A 20350-nucleotide genomic window follows, 5' to 3' on the forward strand; every position below is an offset into this window, starting at 1 on the left:
ATTCCTTACTTTTGAGTAAACGTGAGTGAACATAATTTTAGCTTGGGCTACTCCATTGTGACCATATGCATTACCTATTCTGAACAGACACTTGTTTAGTTTGATTGTAGCCATAATCCATCTGCCATCCTCAGAACTGAAAGTTTCTAAGATATCACCTGTAAATTTCTTAAACAGAGGAGCGACACCTGCTATATAACAAACAAATATATATAGCGTTTTTTTTTCCCGGAACCGTCAATGGTGTTGAGTGCTCCACTAATGAGGAGCGGAATATCAACAGGGATACAGGAAAAAAGATGTTAATACATAGCAGTACAGGTCTGTTTGGTGCGTCTCGCACTCATCAGCTGCTAATGTTTTTCCACAAAGAATCATACAGTTACGCTGCCCAGGGTCACGCCCCTAACGTTGGTTAGACAGCGACCAATCAGATGGAGAAACATTCAAACTATAACAACCAATGGGGTAGTTACTTATGATGCACAGCAACCAATGGAGGAGTAGAAAACATTACAACCAATGGGACTGGGGTTTGTTTTGAAAAGCATTTAGGGGCCAGGGCACTGTTGAACTGGCGTGCATTAAACATATAACAGGGTAACATGTGAATTATATATTGGGGTGGTGTTGGGGCACAGTTGGGAGGACAGGTAGTTTAAAAAAAAGAAAAGAAACGAGCGCGCGAAAAATGCAGCGGCCTTAAGCCGCCACATTTGGTCATTAGTAAACAAGAATATCAGTTATTCCGTCTCTTGGAAAATCCTTGCAAAGAGTGGTGCATATTCAGTTAGGGGCAAAAGATGTAACCTGTGCTTGTGTAACCCCCTATCATATTACAATAGTTAATTTACATTTATGAGTACTTGTGCCTAATTCGGCACTGTCACTTTAAGAGACCGTGATCCTACGTCAGGCTTGCTGGACGGTACTCTGCTGCGTTACATTCTATGCAGCTGGCAGATCACCAGTCGTTACCCTGATTGCGAGCCTGAACATTTTTATTTCTTAAATTAGCGAACTGGTGTTTGGACACGGCCCACAACCTAGCCATTAAAGTTGCGTCTTCCCGCCATTCTACTTTGGGACCGGATGTGGTCAGCAGATTCATCCGTTCTAAATCGTCCATCATTGACTGCGTAGCGCCTCCTGTTGGCGAACTCGATGACCTGTGAGCCAGGAAACACTTCACGGATTTATTCAAGTAAGACTTTTCCAGTAGCCAGCCACTTCCTGGATGTATTCAAGTAAACCTTCCCGTTAAGGGCCCCAACGAGATATATCCTTGTGTTTATTGTTTTGTTTATTTGGGTGTTTTGCACAACAGGAGTATTGCAACGCTGCAGCTTATCAGTGTATAATTCATACTTGTATTTTGCATATATATATATATATTTTTTTGTATTTGCGAACCATCATATGGATATTGGTACATACTGTTATTCCCTACCTACATCTATCTAAAGTATAATTCCATGCAACTCTACTTACCTTGTGCCTAGTCCAGATTATTCACACAGTCAACTCATACTATACCTGACCTTGAGGTAAAATTCTGTCCTGAATAAAGAAGGGTTACACTTGGCCGAAAAAATATTTTATTATTTGCAGACCTGATATGTCCACCTTGAATAATAGAAACGAATTGGCCACCAGTTGTAGACACCGAAAAAAATATCTCCTTTGTAACTATAAGTAAAACGTCTTTATTATCCCCCACCCCCCACCCCCATTAGATGATATACATATGACATTTAGTAGGTTTTTTACATATGCTTTTTTTAATATATGCTATTTTTTAATATGCTATTTTAAATATGTGTTTTTAAATGTTTTTTAAACATGCTATTTTTTAAAGTATGCTTTTTTAAATATGCTTTTTTTAAATATGGGTTTTTTAAAATATTTATTTTAAACTACCTGTCCTCCCAACTGTGCCCCAACACCACCCCAATATATAATTGACATAAATTACCTTGTTATATTTTTAATGCACGCCATTTCAACAGCGCCCTGGCCCCTAAAGGCTTTTCAAAACAAACCCCAGTCCCATTGGTTGTAATGTTTTCTACTCCTCCATTGGTTGCTGTGCATTATAAGTACCTACCCCATTGGCTGTTATAATTTGAATGTTTCCCCATCTGATTGGTCGCTGTCCAACCGACATTAGGGGCGTCACGCTGGGCAGCGTAACTGTATGGTTCTTTGCGAAAAAAGCATTAGCAGCTAATGAGTGCACCACGCACCAAACAGGCCTGTACTGCTATGCATTAACATCTTTTTTCCTGTATCCGTGTTAATATATATATATATATATATATATATATATATATATATATATATATATATATTAACACGGATACAGAAAAAAAAAATATATATATATATATAATATATATATATATATATATATATATATATATATATATATATATATATATACACATACACTAAGTAAAGCTAAGCTGTACTTAACTTTAACCTCTTTTGCTTTCTTCACCTTTAAACCAGTGAAATAATGAATAATAAGGTGTTCTACCAACATCCAAACCTGATGAGAGCCCTGGGGATGCACGAGACTGTCATGGAGGTTATGGTCAATGTACTGAGTGGAGGAGAGTCCAAGGTACTGTGATGTGGAGTTAAGCCTCTGCTCATCTGTTTGCTGCTACACTTAAAAAAAGAAACATCTCAGTCATTTTTGTTTCTTTGTTTGTTTCAAACAGCTTTAGTTAGTAAGTTGGTTAGTTTGTTTTTTGTTTGTTTCAAACAGTTTTAGTTAGTTAGTTTCAAACAGTTATAGTTAGTTTGTTTCTTTCAAACAGTTTTAGTTAATTAGTAAGTTAGTTAGTTAGTTTGTTTGTTTGTTTCACTGTTTTAGTTTGTTTGTGTTTGTTTCAAACACTTTTAGTTAGTTAGTTTGTTAATTTTAGTTTGTTTCAAACAGTGGTAGTTAGTTAGTTAGTTTTTGTTAGTTTGTTTCAAACCATTTTCGTTAGTTAGTTAGTTAGTTAGTTAGTTAGTTAGATTGTTTCAAACAGATTTAGTTAGTTAGTTTTTTAGTTTTGTTATTTTGTCTGTTTTTTGTTTGTTTCAAACTGTCCGAGTTAGTTAGATATTTAGTTTGTTAGTTAGTTAGTTTCAAACTGTTTGTTTGTTTGTTTGTTAGAAACAGTATTAGCTTGTTTGTTTGTTTGTTTGTTTGTTTGTTTAAAACAGTGTTTGTTAGTTAGTTAGTTAATTAGTTAGTTTCAAACAGTTTTAGTTTGTTGATTGGTTATTTAGTTTGTTTCAACCCGTTTTATTTAGTTGGTTAGTTATTTGGTTTTTTAGTTAGTTAGTTTGTTACAAACAGTTTTAGGAAGATAAAGTAAGGAAGAGTCTGTCCTTACAAAGTATCAAGAACGTTCATGAGGTTCCTTTTCAAAACCAGTTCTTTCTAGCCTGGCTACAGCCATGTGGGATTCTTAAATAAATATGTCAAATTGAAGCAGAATTTAATTAATTCAGGGCTTTTCAGAAGTTGGTTTTAACTGTAAATAAGGAATAATTAGGTTTATGTTATCTCTATTTCTATGGTTCATCATTGTCATTATAGCCAGTTAGGCTAATAGAAGTGTCCGTTAATATTTTACATGACCTCTTCTTTGTGTCTCCAGGAAATCACTTTTCCTAAGATGGTGGCCAACTGTTGCCGTTTCCTCTGCTACTTTTGTCGAATCAGCCGTCAGAACCAGAAATCCATGTTTGACCATCTCAGCTACTTACTGGAGAACAGCAGTGTAGGACTTGGTACGTCTTCCGGTGGCTGTGGTTGGAGAGTTGAGTTGTATATCTATTTGTTTTTATTAATTTGTGCAAGTTATTTCATCTGGACACAACGTTTATTGAGATAGACGTGTCATCACTCATCTAAGGGACCGCTTCAGTTTCAACTGACTGCAGGTATCTCCACACTTATAAACAATACAGTGGCCTTATAAACAATACTGTAGTGAATTCGGGGGGGGGGGGGCAACCACAGGAACTGCCGCGGCCGGGACGCGAACTCATATCACCCGCACCGCGGGACACATCGCTGACCGCTCGACTAACGGGTCAGACCCGTTAACCGAGGGCCAACGTATCTACTTATCCATGCACGTTACACTACCCCCCCCCCGCCCCCCCGCGCGCGCGTGCTTCAGCATATCAGCTCCCTCACGCCTCTGGGCGCACGCGCTTCCGATGACCTCACGGTATCACCATCCCACTTCTGACACCAATGTGACGTGGTCAAATAATGGACTCCTCAGTCAACCTTTCAGAATTAACAAGCAAGCTTTTAATGACCGTAAGACAAACCAGTGATAACAGACACACGTTCTTATTGGTCTGAGCTTATCTCCTTTTCTTGGCCACAGAAGCGACCTTATCTATTTGCCTACTCTTCACCCTCATGGTGGGAAATAGCATGTTGTCTAATCCAACTTCTCTCATAACGTCCCCAGTACCTTCCACCACATCCCCGCTATCTGTAACAGATATGCCCGTTTTTAACATGTTCAATATCCCACAACATAATCAAAACATTAACACTCTTCGGTTGCATCGTGGGTAATATGCAAATGATTCGCCACAATACAGTGACATAACGAATGAAAACAACAATCGGTTTCATATAAAAATTACTGTGAATATTCTGTCCGCACAATTGCATCTGAGCAGATAGCTAACAAAGATAATCCTCGATAAACCCGTCTTCAACAGAGTGTGGCTTTACTGGTTTCAACATTGTAAAACTGAAAATACAAACAAAGGGATATAGATGACTAAACACATACAGCTTACATGAAATTGCTTTTTAGCATGAAATATAACATGTTGTGGTGATACACATTTGAGGGTAGATTCAGCAGGGGCTGCTGCTCCTTTAAGGCAGGACATTCAGAGTGATGACGTAGGCACTGCTTAGAGTTTCCGGGGTGGAGCCATGTTTGCAGCAGCTAGCGGTTGGCTGGTTGCCAGGGGAGATTGAGCTGTATCGGCGTTGTTTTGTGTGGCGAGTAAACGGGATGGACTCGACTCGATCTCTCCGTCTCCTCATTCCTGCAATCCCACATTGGTGACCCCGCACGTTGACAACGAACATGTCGACCCAAAGCGATGACGACACCGCTCCGGCTCCGAGGGATGCTAACGGTACGGCTCATGTTAGCGCTAGCATCTCAGCAGCGACGGTGAAGTTGCCCGAGTTTTGGCAGCACCGTTCCCGGCCATGGTTTCAGCACATTGAAGCCCAGTTCGAGCTGGGAGGAATAACGCGGGACGGTACGAGGTATTTCCATGTGGTAGCGGCGTTGGGTGCCCGGACGACGGCCCGAGCTATGGGGCTACTGGAAGCCCCCCGGCTGTGGGGAAATACGGCGCACTTCAAGGCTTCCTTTTGCAGCTCTTCCAGCTGTCGGAGATGGAGAAGGCGGGTCGCCTGTTGTCACTCAACGGACTCGGCGATAGCAAACCTTCCGAGCTGCTGGAGAAGATGTTGGCCGTTTTGGGCTCGGCGGACCCCTCCTTCAGTTTCACCCATGTTTTTCTACGGCAGCTCCCAGCGCCTGTGCGCACAGTGCTAGCCAGCTACCCCTCTCCTCCACCGAAGACTACCGCGGTCTGGGTGCGGAAGCGGACAGGATTTTCCTCGCCAGCCGGCAGCAGTTCGTTCATGCGATGCTCCCCACCCGGACCTCGCCCCCGCCGCCAGCGTGACCGCGGGCTGTGTTATTACCACAAGAGGTTTGGTGCCAGGGTCAAGCAGTGTCGCCCGCCATGCAGCTTCGGCGTCCAGGGAAACGCCAGGGCCGGCGCTCAATAGCAGCTATGAGCGCCGGTGAGAACAGCAGGCTGTTTATCAAGGGCGCCTTATCTGGCCGGCGGCTGCTGGTCGATTCGGGCGCTCAGCGTAGCATCCTGCCTGCATCGGCCGCGGACACCATGGCCGGCGGTCAAGGCCCCCCGATGGATGCCGCGAACGGCACGTCCATACGTACCTACGGCACCAGGTATGTGGAGGTGTGTTTCGGTGGGCGGCGTTTCGGCTGGGACTTCGTTATGGCCGCGGTGTGGGTTCCCCTCCAGGGCGTGGACTTCCTGTGCGCCTTCAGGCTGCTGGTGGATGTTACGAACTGTCGCTTGATCGATGCTGTCTCTTTCGCTACATACCCGTGCACACTGGGAGGTGCAGGGACGCTCGGCCTGTCAAACATGCTCGCCGCCAGAGATACGTATCAACGACTGCTCGCAGAGTTCCCTGACCTCACCACACCCACGTTCTCGTCAGCAGTGGCCAAGCACGGCGTGGCGCACCATATTGCCACCGACGGCCCCCCCCCCCGGTCTACGCACGTGCTCGGCGCCTCGACTCTGCTAAGCTCGAGATCGCCAGGGAGGAGTTTGCCACCATGGAACGCCTCGGCATCGTATGCCGCTCGGACAGCCCGTGGGCCTCCCCCCTGCACATGGTTTCTAAGGCTGATGGCGGTTGGCGCCCCTGCGGCGATTTTCGTCGCCTGAACAACGCCACAACCCCTGACCGGTACCCCGTCCCGCACATACAGGATTTCTCCGCCCACCTGGCGGGGGCCACCATCTTTTCCAAAGTAGATTTGGTGCGGGACTACCGCCAGGCAGTGGCGTAACCAGGAATATTTTTGTAGGTGGGCCTGAGTGAAAATTGGTGGGCCAAAATTTTCCGGCAATAATCCTTCAAACAAGACGCAAATTCGAACACATTACAGCAGTAAACACATAACACAGGTTTTTAGTACGTGACCAAGAAACATACTAAAACTTTAATAAAAACCCACTTAAACAAATACCACCCCAGTCATTCTCGCCAGGCTCTGCACAACCATTTAAACATCACTGAGGAAAACAACCCGACTCGGTCTAAAAGATCATGATACAACATGTAAGCTATAGGCCTATAGTACACGTTTTACAGCACAATGTGTAGACGCCGAGGGCGAGCGTTGAAGATCGAGATTATTTCATCATAGTCCAAAGAGTCAGTAAGTTCCCTTTCAAAGGACAACGGGGATAGATTGTTGAGGTGTGCAGTTAGCATGGAAGATCTTAGACATGTTTTGATACAGGCTGTAGTGGAGAAGAGTCTTTCATCAGTACATGAAGTCAGGGGAATGGTGATCATTGCCCTTAACAGTCTGTTAATGTTTGGGAAAACGTCAGAGTTGCAGCTGTCCAGCACTTCAATGAGGGATGGGTAACACTGACCCCTCTCCACTTTACGACGCAGTGCCTGAATGAAAACGGTCCATTCCGAACCCTCAAATTTACCAAGTGTAATACAATGGGGTTTGCTAGCCTGATGTTTCGAGCATGCCTGGCGGAGGTGCTTCCAATCTACAAACCCGCTTCGAGAAAACGTGTTTTCCATATGGGGCTCGGGGAAATGCCTACACATTTTACAGAAAACAGCGTTCCTTGCTGAGCTGTATTCAAGCCACTTAAATTCTTCATACCACTTGTGGGAAAAAGAAATTAATTTTCCTGAAATGTTGGTTGCGGGGAACACTAATTTAGGCTGCGTGGGTGGCTCATCCACAGCAGACAAATCTAGCGGTGGCATGGTCAAGGGAATCGTCTCACCGTCGTCAGAGGGGGGGGGGGGGGGAAGCTGCCTGCAACGGAGAAGCTGTAGCCTCCTCTGTCGTTCTCTCCGGCGGTATCTCACTCTCATTGGGCGGCTCAGTCAGTGCTGGAGCAGGTGTGCTTTCCTCCTCTCCATCCGTGACTTTTTAAAAAAGCGGAAGATTGAACTTTGTTTTGCCATTCCATAAGTTATGGCTAACTGTTGGCTATTGGCTAGTTAGCAGCAGTGAAAAATACAGAGCGTGATGGTATGCGCGCTCAGATTTTGCAGTTCTACGTACGTAAAAGGGGCCGGCCTACGTGCTTGTAAGCCAGCGTGATTGAGTGGGCCTGGGCTTGAAATGGGTGGGCCTGTGACAGGCCAGGCCCACCCGTGGTTACGCCCCTGCCGCCAGGTACCGGTCCACCCTTGGGACGTGCCCAAGTCAGCGGTCATCACGCCATTTGGACTCTTCGAGTTCCTGAGGATGCCCTTCGGTCTCAAGGGGGCAGCGCAGACATTCCAGCGGCTGATGGACTCTGTGTTACGGGATATGCCGTTCTTGTTCGTTTACTTGGATGACATTCTCGTGGCCAGCGCATCCGCGGAGGAGCACCTGACGCAGCTCCGGCAGTTGTTCGAGCGGCTGAGTGCGCATGGACTCATAGTCAACCCAGCCAAGTGCCAGTTTGGCCTGTCATCCATCGACTTCCTCGGCCACCGCATCTCCCCGCAAGGAGCCGTTCCGCTTCCTGCCAGAGTAGACGCCGTCGCCAGTTTTCCACGCCCCCGCACTGTGAAGTCCCTGCAGGAGTTCTTGGGCATGGTGAACTTTTATAACAGGTTTATTCCTCACGCAGCTCACCGCATGCGGCCCCTTGTACGAGGCCCTGCGGGGCAAGGAAGCCAAGGGCTAGGTAGACTGGTCTCCAGGAATGGACGAAGCTTTCGACGATGGCAAGGCTGTGCTGGCCAATGCTGCTTTGCTGGCGCACCCGTCCCCCACTGCCCCGATTGCCCTCACGACCGACGCCTCTGACTATGCGGTAGGGGCGGTGTGCGAGCGGGGCCTGGCAGCCCCTTGCCTTCTTTAGCAAACAGCTTAAGGACAACGAGCGGAAGTACAGCACCTTCGACCGGGAGCTCTTGGGTCTGAATCTCGCCTCCCGACCCTTCAGGTTCCTGTTGGAAGGCCGCCGTTTCACTGCCTTTGTCGACCACAAGCCGCTGACTTTTGCCATGGCTAAGACCTCCGAGCCGTGGTCTGGGCGCCAACAGCATCAGCTCTCTGCCATCTCGGAGTTTACCACGAACATCCGGCACGTGGCTGGCAAGGACAACTTGGTCGCTGACTGCCTCTCCCGGGCGGTGGCAGGGTCCGTTCACTTGGGACTCGATTATGCTGCTATGGCTGCAGACCAAGCCGCTGACGTGGACATCCAGGGCTATCGGACGGCCGCTACGGGACTGCGGTTGGAGGATGTTGTATTTGACAGCGCCAACACCACGCTCCTCTGCAACGTTTCCACGGGCCAGCCCCGCCCCATGGTGCCCACCGGCTGGCGGCACCATGTTTTTGACGTTATCCGTGGCCTTTCCCACCCGGGTGTGAAGGCGTCCACTAAGCTGGTGGAGGCCAAGTTCGTCTGGCCCGGCCTCAGGAAGGACGTCAAGACCTGGGCTGACTCCTGCGTGGCGCGCCAGCGTTCCTAAGTACACCGTCATACCAAAGTCTCCTTGGCACCATTCCTGGTGCCCGAGAGGCGTTTTGACCATGTGAATGTGGACCTGGTGGGCCCCCTGCCCCCGTCCCACGGGTTCACTCACCTTCTCACCATGGTGGACAGGACCACCAGGTGGCCGAAAGCTGGTCCCCTGTCATCGACCACGTCTACTGAGGTGGCCTGGGCGTTCATCGGGTCCTGGGTGGCCCGTTTTGGCAAGCCGGCTGACCTCACCTCTGACAGCGGTCCACAGTTCACTTCGGAGCTCTGGACTGCAGTCGCGGAGGGGCTGGGGATGAAGCTCCACCGCCCCACAGCGTACAACCCGCAGGGCAACGGACTTTGTGAGCGGTTTCATCGGTCTATGAAGGCCGCTCTTTGTGCCAGCCCTCACTGACGGCAACTGGGTCGATCGCCTCCCGTGGGTCATGCTCGGCCTTCGCTCTGCCCCCAAGGAAGACCTCCAGTCCTTCGTCTGCCGAGCTGGTTTACGGCCAGCCGCTGCGTGTCCCGGCTGAGTTTCTCCCGGACGCTGTGGCCCCCTGGTCAGCAGCCTCTCATCGGACTGTGGCCCGGGACAGTGCCAACGCGTTCGCTCCGATCCCTACAGCTCACCACTGCCTCCCTCAGTCCTACATCCCCAAGGATCTGCTGTCGGCCAGGTACGTCTTCATCCGCCACGACAGCCACCGTACTCCCCTGCAGCCCCCTTACAACGGGCCCTTCCGCGTCCTGGAAGCGGGGCCTAAGAACTTTGTGGTGGACATGGAAGGCAAGCTGGAGCGGGTCTCAGTGGACCGTCTCAAGCCTGCCCATTTGGACCTGGGTGGGCCGGTCGAACTGGCCCTGCCCTCGCGGCGTGGACGCCCCCCTTCTCAGGCCCCTGGCCCAGCCTCGGCCCCTGCCCGGGCTCCGGCTCTGTCCCCTGCCCCCACCCCCATACCCATTCAGCGCAGCCGTTTTGGCCACCTGGTCCGCTCCCCGAGACATTGACTGTTTCACTGAGGACTGTTCGCCTGTTGGCTGTTTGTGTTTCACTGAGTAATTTTGTGTTGCATTACTGTTTTGCGTTTTTTCGTGATGGTGAATTCTGGGGGGGGGGGGGGCTGTGTGGTGATACACATTTGAGGGTAGATTCACAAGGGGCTGCTGCTCCTTTAAAGCAGACGTTCAGAGTGCTGACGTAGGCCCTGCTTAGAGTTTCCAGGGTGGAGCCATGTTTGCAGCAGCCAAGCGGTTAGCTGGTTGCCAGGAGAGATTGTGTTGTATTGGTGTTGTTTTGTGTGGCGAGTAAACGGTATTGACTCGACTCGATCTCTCCGTCTCCTCATTCCTGCACTCCCACAATGTCACAATTAACAATAACATTCATTTCTTTAGAGTTATCCAGATACAGACAGCCAAACAATAAACTAGCATAAGAACTTAGCAAACATGAGAACGTATGTCAATTAGTCAGATACTAGCTAGGGAGCTGTCAGCTTGAATGAGCTTCTGAGTTAGCTAATATAGGTTAGCTAGCAACATCAAGACAACAAGAAACGTCTTCTAGTAATATGCAACTTAACTTACAAAACTGCGTTTCGGGTCTAACATGTAAGTGCCGATACTTACAGACATATCTACACCAAGGTTCAAACGAAGAAAAACAGACCGCATTTCACACACACTGCTTGCTGCTTCACAACGAGCCAAACGGAAGATAAACAAAATTGACTCTCAGCTGGTGAAACTAACAGTACCTAAAACAACCAATAGAGGGCAGCACTGTAACACCTAACGTCATAACAAAGCATGGGCAGTTCTGTGGTCTTCACTTCTCATGCAGTTATAGAGAGCAGGAAGGAATCTTGTTCTAAGTTGAGTTTTTTGTGTGCTTCTCGCCTGGAAGAGAATCCAGTTAATATACAAAAGAGCATGTATTCATTACAGTAATGTAACACCTAGCTGAGGTCAGAACACCCCCCACCTGGTATAATGGTATTATACCACTATTTTCCCTTAGTCCTTCTGTACTTCACTAGGTAATAGCAAAACTAAGTCACTAATAGGCCTAAGGTATTTTTTCACAGTACCTTCCTTCATGGTTTTCACCATGACCATACGAACCCTGTTGTCAGCGCTTGGTGTGGCTTGTACAATGAGTCCAATTGGCCACTCGTTACGTTTCACCTGATTGTCCTTCAGCAGGACCACATCTCCTTCCTTAAGCTTGGGTCTCTCATCAGTCCACTTCCGCCTTGGTTGCAGCGTCAACAAGTACTCTTGCCTCCATCTCTTCCAGAAAGAATCTGCTAGGCTCTGAACCTGTCGACACTGGGTTTTGCAGAGGTCTTCAGTTCTCATGCAGTTATAGGGAGCAGAAAGGAATCTTGTCCCAAGTTGAGTTTTTTGTGTGCGTCTCTTGCCTGGAAGAGAATCCAGTTAATATACAAAAGAATATGTATTCAGTACAGTAATGTACCACCTAGCTTGGGTCAGAACAGTGAACATTAACTAGAGTTACAATGGCCATGTGTACCATTCACAGAGGATTGGGGAATAGTTGCAATCACAGCATTGTAAGATGGTGACAGATGTAGTATTAGACCCCCCCCCCCCCGGTTCGGGGATGTTCGTTCCCTCTTCACATCCCCGTTCAAACCGTCATTCCTCCGTATCAAGGATGTGCACATCCTCATCCCTGAAAGAGTGGCCACTGGCCTATAGAGGGTGTAGACTGTGGAGTCCTGGCCTGACTTGTTAGCTCTCCTGTGTTGTGCCAGCGTCTGTTCAGTTTCCCCAATGTACAAGTCACGGCAGACCTCCTGACACTTAACAGCATATACTATGCTATCTGTTTGTGCCGGGGGGACCTGATCCTTGGGGTGGACCAGTTTCTGGTGCAGTGTGTTTTGGGGTTTGACAGCAATTGAGACGCGGTGTTTGGAAAACTTACCTGGATCATTGAGCATGCATAAAGATTGTGTGTGTGTGTGTGTGTGTGTGTGTGTGTGTGTGTGTCTATTTGTGAATTTACACATATGTTTGCAGACGTATGGACAGCAACATTATTTTTCTTGTCAGTGTGTTTATAAACCGTGTATACATGTTACGGGTAATGTGAAAAAACGGTTAATGTGCAAACTACCCGGTTAATGTGCAGATTACCCAACGGGGCGGTTAATGTGCAGATTACCCAACGGGGCGGTTAATGTGCAGATTACCCAACGGGGCGGTTAATGTGCAGATTACCCGCCAGAACGGGTTACCTGCACATTAACCGGGTAGTCTACTACTAGTAGCATATTAGCCAGGTGAGGGAGGGGATCGGGCACATTTTTTGTCTTTTCTGGTGGTTGTGTAAACGTGCATGTGAAAGGTGCGGCCTGTTCATTCATGTGTCTCGCCTGGTTGGCAGACAGGAAGTGCATGTGGACATATGTTGTCGCTGCTTCTGCTCCTACATACTGGGCTTATAAACGGATGTGGTTCTGGTTTCATATCATCTAGTCTTAGTATTTCCCCCGCCAGTACCCCTCTTCCATAAAGTGTTATTTACCAGTCTGTCCACGGAGGGGCGCCATTTGGGGTTGGTTGGATGACGCATGTCTCCAGTGAGAGTAGGCTATAGCAGCCTGATGGGAGATGGCCGACACTGATGTTTCTGTCCACCCTTGTCAAATGTGTAGGCTACTCCTTCATATCAGGGAGCAGATAGAGAGGAGGAGGAGGAGGAGGAGGCTCATGTGTGTGGTCTTTGATGCTAATAGCCTCGTTATACAAGTGGGGGGACGTTGATCTAAAGACAGAATGATATCGCCAACGTCTGTTCTTTCCTTTAGCACAACTTGTGGTTCCTCACATGGCCTCACTTCATGACTCATTAGGCTGAAGGCTGCTGCTGATTTACATATGCACATATCCTAACAAGATGAGTTGCACCTTCCTTCCATCCACATTAACCATCCAAGCGGGGGGTGGGGGGCACACTACCCGGTTAATGTGCACACTACCCGTTCTGGGGGTAATGTGCACATTAACCGCCCCGTTGGGTAATCTGCACATTAACCGGGTAGTTTGCACATTAACCGTTTTTTCACATTACCCGTAACATACATACTATATGCCTCTCCTCAACATTCCCATACATCCTGTGTCCCTCCTCTCTCTGCATATCTGTGTTATTTATTCTCCAAGTGCATGTTTCAATACACAGATACAAGTGAGTTCTCTCCTTTTGATTTTTTCTGTTTTTATTCTTTGTGTATGTTTGGTTCTCTGTTTAACTACGTTTGGTTTTACAGCTATTCAGTTTCCAATGCGTGATGGATTCTGTGTGCTTGTGGCATTAATCCTCATTAATCCTCCAGGATCTATTTAGTGTGCCGCCACACATAGGTCATCTGTGTGTCATCATGTTGCTGTGCTCACTCATCTCCTTTGATGTCCTTCACATTGTAATGTTTGGTCTTGTTCATGTATGTCCTTCAACACTGTTCTTCTCTTTCCTCATCAGCATCTCCATCCATGCGAGGTTCCACTCCTTTGGATGTAGCAGCTGCATCAGTGATGGATAACAATGAGCTGGCACTGGCCCTCAGAGAGCCAGATCTAGAAAAGGTGAGATAAAAACGGATGGATATGGGCTTGCAAAAATCTAGGCATACGTTTGCAAGCAAACCCAACACATGTGCTACGGTGCATTCACACGACTTTCGTCCCAAGCAACAGTTAGTGTTTTATAATTAGAAATAATGATGCAATGTCTCTATAGGTTGTCCAGTACCTTGCAGGTTGTGGCCTACAGAGCTGTGTGATGTTGCTGTCTAAAGGATACCCTGACATTGGCTGGAACCCTGTGGAAGGAGAGCGGTACCTTGATTTCCTCCGATTTGCTGTCTTCTGCAATGGTAGACAAGTCTCAATTCATCATGCATTTGAAATTGTAGTAAAATTAAATTATATCTTTCATGTACTGACACCATTTAACCTAAGTAGGTCTGAGTGTTATGCTGTTGCTTTTTTTGTACTTCCATTTATTACTCCTCCCAATTGTTTTTTTTTGTTTTTTTTTCCTTTTTTATATATTTTTATTCACCGTTGTTTTTGTCTTAGGTGAGAGTGTGGAGGAAAATGCCAATGTAGTAGTGAGGCTTCTGATTCGCCGACCAGAATGTTTTGGCCCTGCCCTTCGAGGCGAGGGGGGTAATGGGCTGCTAGCAGTGATGGAGGAGGCCATTAAAATCTCAGAGGATCCATGTAGAGATGGCCCTTCTCCAACATCTGAGAACCACAAGGCGTTGTAAGATTATGTATAAACCCACTGTATTCTGTTATAGCATACCTATATGTTTCATTCACTGCTGGAGTGGCCACACTTCTACCACAAAATCAGGGATTGATCAGGTGAGTCACATTACCTAAAGCAGCCAAGAAAGTTCAGTCAGTTCATCTGGACACAAGGTTTATTGGGAATAGTTTCATCACTCAGCCAAGTGACTTCATTAATCTCAACTAACTGCAGGTATCCACCAACCTTATAATCAGCACAGTTGCATAATGACCAGAACCAATCGATTTCATATGGAAACTGTCATGACCATTAACTAGACTTAAAATGGCCATGTGTACCGCTTCCGGTGTGGGAAGATGGTGGCACGAATTCATGTTTGCAGCAGCCTCACCCAATAGTCTACTCTAGGGTGCTGAAAAGGGGGCTCCGACCGATTGTCGAACCTCGAATCCAAGAGGAACAATGCGGACTCCATCCTAGCCGTGGAACAATGGACCAAAAATGGACCTCTCCCTTGCGGAAGAGCTGAGGGAGGCATGGGAGTTTGACCAACCAGTCTAGAGAGGTTTTGTGAACTTGGAGAAGGCTTATGACTGTGTACCCCGGGGCACTCTGTGGAGGGTACTGCGGGAGTATAGGGTACCGGGGCAGTTGCTACAAGCCACCCGGTCCTTATATAACCAAAGTGAGAGCTGTGTCCGCATTCTCGACACAAAGTCAAACACATTTTCGGTGGATGTCAGACTCCACCAAGGCTGTCCTTTATCTCCAATTCTGTTTGTGTTATTCATGGACAGGACTTCAAGCTGCAGCCAAGGTGAGGAGTGTGCCCGTTTTGGGAACTTCAGAATTGCATCTCTGCTCTTCGCAGATGATGTGGTTTTGTTGAATTCATCAGAAGACGACCTCCAGCATGCACTGGGGTGGTTTGCAGCTGAGTGTGAAATGGCTGGGATGAGAGTCAGCACCTCCAAGTCTGAGGGTATGGTTCTCGACCAGAAAACGGTGCATTGCTCCTTCCAGGTTGGGGATGAGTTGTTGCCTCAAGTGAAGGAGTTCAAGTATCTCAGGGTCTTGTTCACGAGTGAGGGTAGGATGGAGCGGGAGATTGACAGGTGGATTGGTGTAGCATCAGCAGTAATGCGGATTCTGTACTGGACTGTTGTGGTGAAGAGGGAGCTGAGCCGGAAAGCAAAGCTCTCAGTTTACCAGTCAATCTTCGTTCCAACCCTCACCTATGGTCATGAGCTTTGGGTAGTGACCGAAAGGGTGAGATCGCGGATACAAATGAGTTTCCTCTGTAGGGTGTCTGGGCTCAGCATTAGAGATAAGGCTAGGAGCTTGTACATCCGGAGGGCATTTGGAGTAGAGCTGCTGCTCCTTCGTGTCGAAAGCAGCCAGTTGAGTTGGTTTGGGCATCTGATTAGGATGCCTCCTGGGCGCCTTCCTTTGGAGGTTCTCCGAGCACGTCCAACTGGGAGTAGACCCCGGGGTGAACCCAGAGCTCGTTGAAGAGACTACATGTCCAATCTGGCCTGGGAACGTCTTGCGATCCCCCAGAAGGAGCTGGAGGGCGTTGCTGGGAAGAGGGATGTCTAGAGTGCCCTACGTAGCTAAAATAATTACAATCCAAAATAATTATATAATTATATAAATAATTATATTCCAAACAGTTTTTTATTATGTTTTCCAATTGTAAAATGATATTTGTTTCCCTGACACCTGAATCTTGTTTGAAATATCATTGTTTTGGTCTTTTTGATGTTAGCTGCCAGGGCCCAGGTCTGACAGTAACATTGAAGTATGTTCAAACTTTGTTGAAGTCCATCTTTTGTTGGAGTTGATAGTATTAAATCATCTACATACAGCAGAAATTTGATCTCTGAGTTGTGAAGTGTAAGGCCAGGTGCTGTGGACTGTTCCAACATGGTGGCCAATTCATTAATATAAATATTGAACAGGGCAGGTGATAAACAGCAGCCTGTTCTCATCCCACATCCTTGAGAACTAAACATGTTCTGTTGTGTCCAGTCTTGATGCTGCATATGCTGTTTGTATACATGGATTTTATTAAGTCATATATTTTACCCCCTATGCCACTTTGAAGTAGTTTGTAAAATACACCAGTGTGCCATATTGAATCAAATGATTTTTGAAGAAAATGAAAACATGCAAATTATTTGTTCTTATTTTGATAAACATATGTGTCGACCAGGGTGTGTAGGGTAAATATGATCTGATGTGCCATGATTTGGTATGAATCCAATTTGACTTTTGCTCTGGACATTGTGTTTCATGAGGAAGTGTATGAGAATTTGAGCCGAGAATTTATGTTGCAAAAAACCTTCCCCAGATTACCGTTCACACAAATGCCTCTGTAATTATCAGGGTCCAATTTATCTCGGTTTTTAAAAATCTGCGTAATTAGACCATGATTCCAGGTGTGGGAAGTAACCTTCATTCAAGATCAAATTGAATAATTTAAGTATGACCAACCTGAACTTTTTACTTGTGTGTTTAAGCATCTCATTTAGGATACCGTCAACCCCACTTGTTATTTTTTTCTTCTTTTTTTGTCTTTAAGTTGCTTAACTTTTTTTCCAATTCTTGCTCAGTAATCAGGAAGTCCAAAGGGTTCTGAGAGTCTTTGATGGCCAATTTTATTTTGTTTCAGTTTTCGGTTATATGCGTTTTTTCTGAATCAGAATTGATGAGAATATTTCTATATAGTTTTTTGAAGTGATTGATCCAAATGTCTCCATTTTGTATAACTGGATCATCAGCTTTTGTTTAGGTTTCTACAGTTTTCCCAGAATCTGTTTGTGTTTATGGATTCTTCAATTATTGTCAGTTGTTTACAGTAATGGTGGCACGGTGGCGCAGTGGTTAGCGCGGTCGCCTCACAGTAAGAAGGTCCTGGGTTCAAGCCCCGGGGTAGTCCAACCTTGGGGGTTGACCCGGGTCGTCCTGTGTGGAGTTTGCATGTTCTCCCCATGTCAGTGTGGGTTTCCTCTGGGGGCTCCGGTTTCCTCCCACAGTCCAAAGACATGTAAGTCAGCTGAATCGACCATACTAAATTGTCCCCAAGTATGGATGTGTGTGTGTGTGTGTGTGTGTGTGTGTGTGTGTGTGTGTGTGTGTGTGTGTGTGTGTGTGTCGGCCCTGTGTGATAGTCTGGCGGCCTGTCCAGGGTGTCTCCCCACCTGCCGCCTAAGGACTGCTGGGATAGGCTCCAGCATCCCCGTGACCCTAAGAGCAGGATAAGCGGTTTGGAAAATAGATGGATGGATGGATGTTTACAGTAATTTGGCCATGATCAGACAAAGGGGTTAGTGGTTTAAACTGAGAGAGAAAGGGTCTAAAACTGTTATCATGTAATCTACTGTACTAGTGCCAAGAGGTGAGCAGAAAGTGGGTCTTCCTAAAGAGTCACCTCTTTAACAATGTAACAATGTACAGACCGAGGCTTTGACAGAGCTGGAGCAGGTCTCTTCCAGTCTTGTTTACCTGGGGGTCAGAGTTATGGTGAGGAAGGTTAGTGGTGTTTTGAGGAAAGTTTTGTCCAGATATGTGTTTATTACCATCCTCTGAGTTTGAGTCTGGAAGTGAGCCAGTACATGCATTGAGGTCTCCACAGAGCAGCACATTTCCCTGGGCCTGAAATCTGCAGATCTGGGTGTGGAGATGTGGGAAGGTTTCCTTGTTATAGTAGGGAGAGTCACTAGGAGGAACATAAACAATACATAAAAACAGATCTCTTTCTGTATGTGTGTAGTCTTTTTGTATTTTGATCCAAATGTGTGAGGGTTTCTGGAGGCCTTCTCAATCACTCCTCTGAGTGACATGGCCACCCTCTCCTGCTGGGTCTGCAGGTTGTTGGTGCCAGTATGTATAATGATGTGGCTGGGGGAGCCCAGCTGGGCATCAGTCAACAGCTCCAGGACTCTCTCTGTTGTTGGACACCACATTTTTTCCACACGATGGTTTGGAAAAAAGGTTCCTCTCCTCAGTAAATGTCCTGTTAGAGTCGATTAACAGCACAATTTCTGTTTTGGGGCAGGAGCTGGGTTGTGCTGGTGCTGGAGTGGGGAGAGTAAGCTTGACTGCAGGAGGAGTGAGGGAGGTAGGCGGGACTGCAGGGGTAGTGGGGGAGATAGGTTGGATTGCAGGAGCGGTGGGGGAGGTAGGCTGGACTGCTGATTTCACGGGGTAGATGTCCATCCACTTTGAATGTGCGTCCACAATCAGTAGGAACATTTCTCCCATGAAAGGTCCTGCGTAGTCCACATGAATCCTGGACCAAGGCTCCTCCGGCCACTCCCAGGGGTGTAACGGTGCGGTGGGTGGTGCCTTCTGGTGTGTTTGACACTCCTCACATAACTGAACCTCCTTCTCCACATCCTGATCCATAACAGGCCACCACACATACGATCTGGCGAGCCCCTTCATTCTCGTCATCCCTGCGTGTGTCTGGTGTAGTATCGTCAGTACAGTGTCTCTGCCTTTGGTCAGTATGATTACTCTAGCTCCCCAGAGCACACAACCATCTCTCACACTCAACTCCCTTCTCCTCTGATGATACGGCTTGAGGCGAGTCTCTGTCTTGGCAGGCCATCCTTTCAGGACATACTCGTGAACTCGGGATAGTGTGACATCCTTAGATGTCCAGCGCTTGATCTGGTTAGTGTCCAGGAGTGTGTCATCCAGTAGATCCATTATTAAGACTTGTTCCGTGGTGTCACCCTCCTGTCCGGTCTCCGGCACTGGCAGTCTGCTGAACGCGCCTGCATTGGCGTGTTGTTTTCCTGGCTTGTAGAGCACTTTGTATTCATGCGCACTCAGGCACACAGCCCATCTTTGTACTCTCGATGAACCCATTTCTGGAATAGGTTTCTTCTCGTTGAACAGATAGATTAGCGGTTTGTGATCTGTATAGATGGTGAAAGCTCTTCCATACAAGTACTTACGGAACTTCTGGATGCCGAAGATGACAGCTAAGCCTTCTTTGTCGAGTTGCGGGTATCCTTTTTCCGTTGGGGAAAGTGTGCAAGACACGAACCCACGAGTCGCTCACTTCCATCCTCCATCCGCTGGGATAGCACAGCGCCCACGCCGTAAGGCGAGGCATCACAGGACAAGACCGCGTCTCGGTCTGCACTGTAATGCACCAGTACTGCTGCTGAGTTGAGCAAGTCCTTTGATTTTTGAAAAGCTTCCTCTTGCTGCTTTTTCCACGTCCAGCGCACATCTTGTCTCTAAAGTTCGTGGAGAGGGGTGAGCAGGGTTGCCAGGTTTGGAAGGAATTTGTTGTAGTAATTTAGTAAACCTAAATAAGACTTGAGTTCTGTGACGTTTGTGGGGGTCGGAGCTTCCATGATGGCTTTTACTTTTTTTTTGACCGGGTGGAGCCCCTGCGCGTCCACTCTGTGCCCCAGATACTCAACCTCCTCTTGCATGAAGGTGCATTTGCTTCTCCTCAAACGCAACCCAGCCTCTCTCAACCTAGTCAGTACAGCGTCCAGATTTCTCAGGTGAACAGCTTCGTTGACGCCACTGACTAAGATGTCATATAGATATACTGCTACGAGAGGGATCCCTCGTAACAAACTCTCCATTGTCCTTTGGAAAATGGCTGGTGCGGACGCCGCCCCAAAAGGAAGTCTATTGTATGTGAACAACCCTCGATGAGTATTCACTGTCAAGTATTTCTTAGATTCCTCGTTC

The 20350-nt window shown here is 47.2% G+C and overlaps 1 protein-coding gene across 1 annotated transcript in view; it reads left to right on the forward strand.

The window, feature by feature from the left end:
• Positions 1 to 20350, forward strand: part of ryr2a (ryanodine receptor 2a (cardiac)) — a 1161183-nt gene that overhangs the window by 366757 nt on the left and 774076 nt on the right. Inside the window, 5 exon segments of the mRNA XM_056296806.1 lie at positions 2512 to 2626; positions 3660 to 3792; positions 13850 to 13953; positions 14108 to 14243; positions 14449 to 14635. Coding sequence (XP_056152781.1) covers positions 2512 to 2626; positions 3660 to 3792; positions 13850 to 13953; positions 14108 to 14243; positions 14449 to 14635 — 675 coding nt within the window.

Source organism: Lampris incognitus, chromosome 17 (assembly GCF_029633865.1).
Source record: "Lampris incognitus isolate fLamInc1 chromosome 17, fLamInc1.hap2, whole genome shotgun sequence".
NCBI lineage: Eukaryota > Metazoa > Chordata > Actinopteri > Lampriformes > Lampridae > Lampris > Lampris incognitus.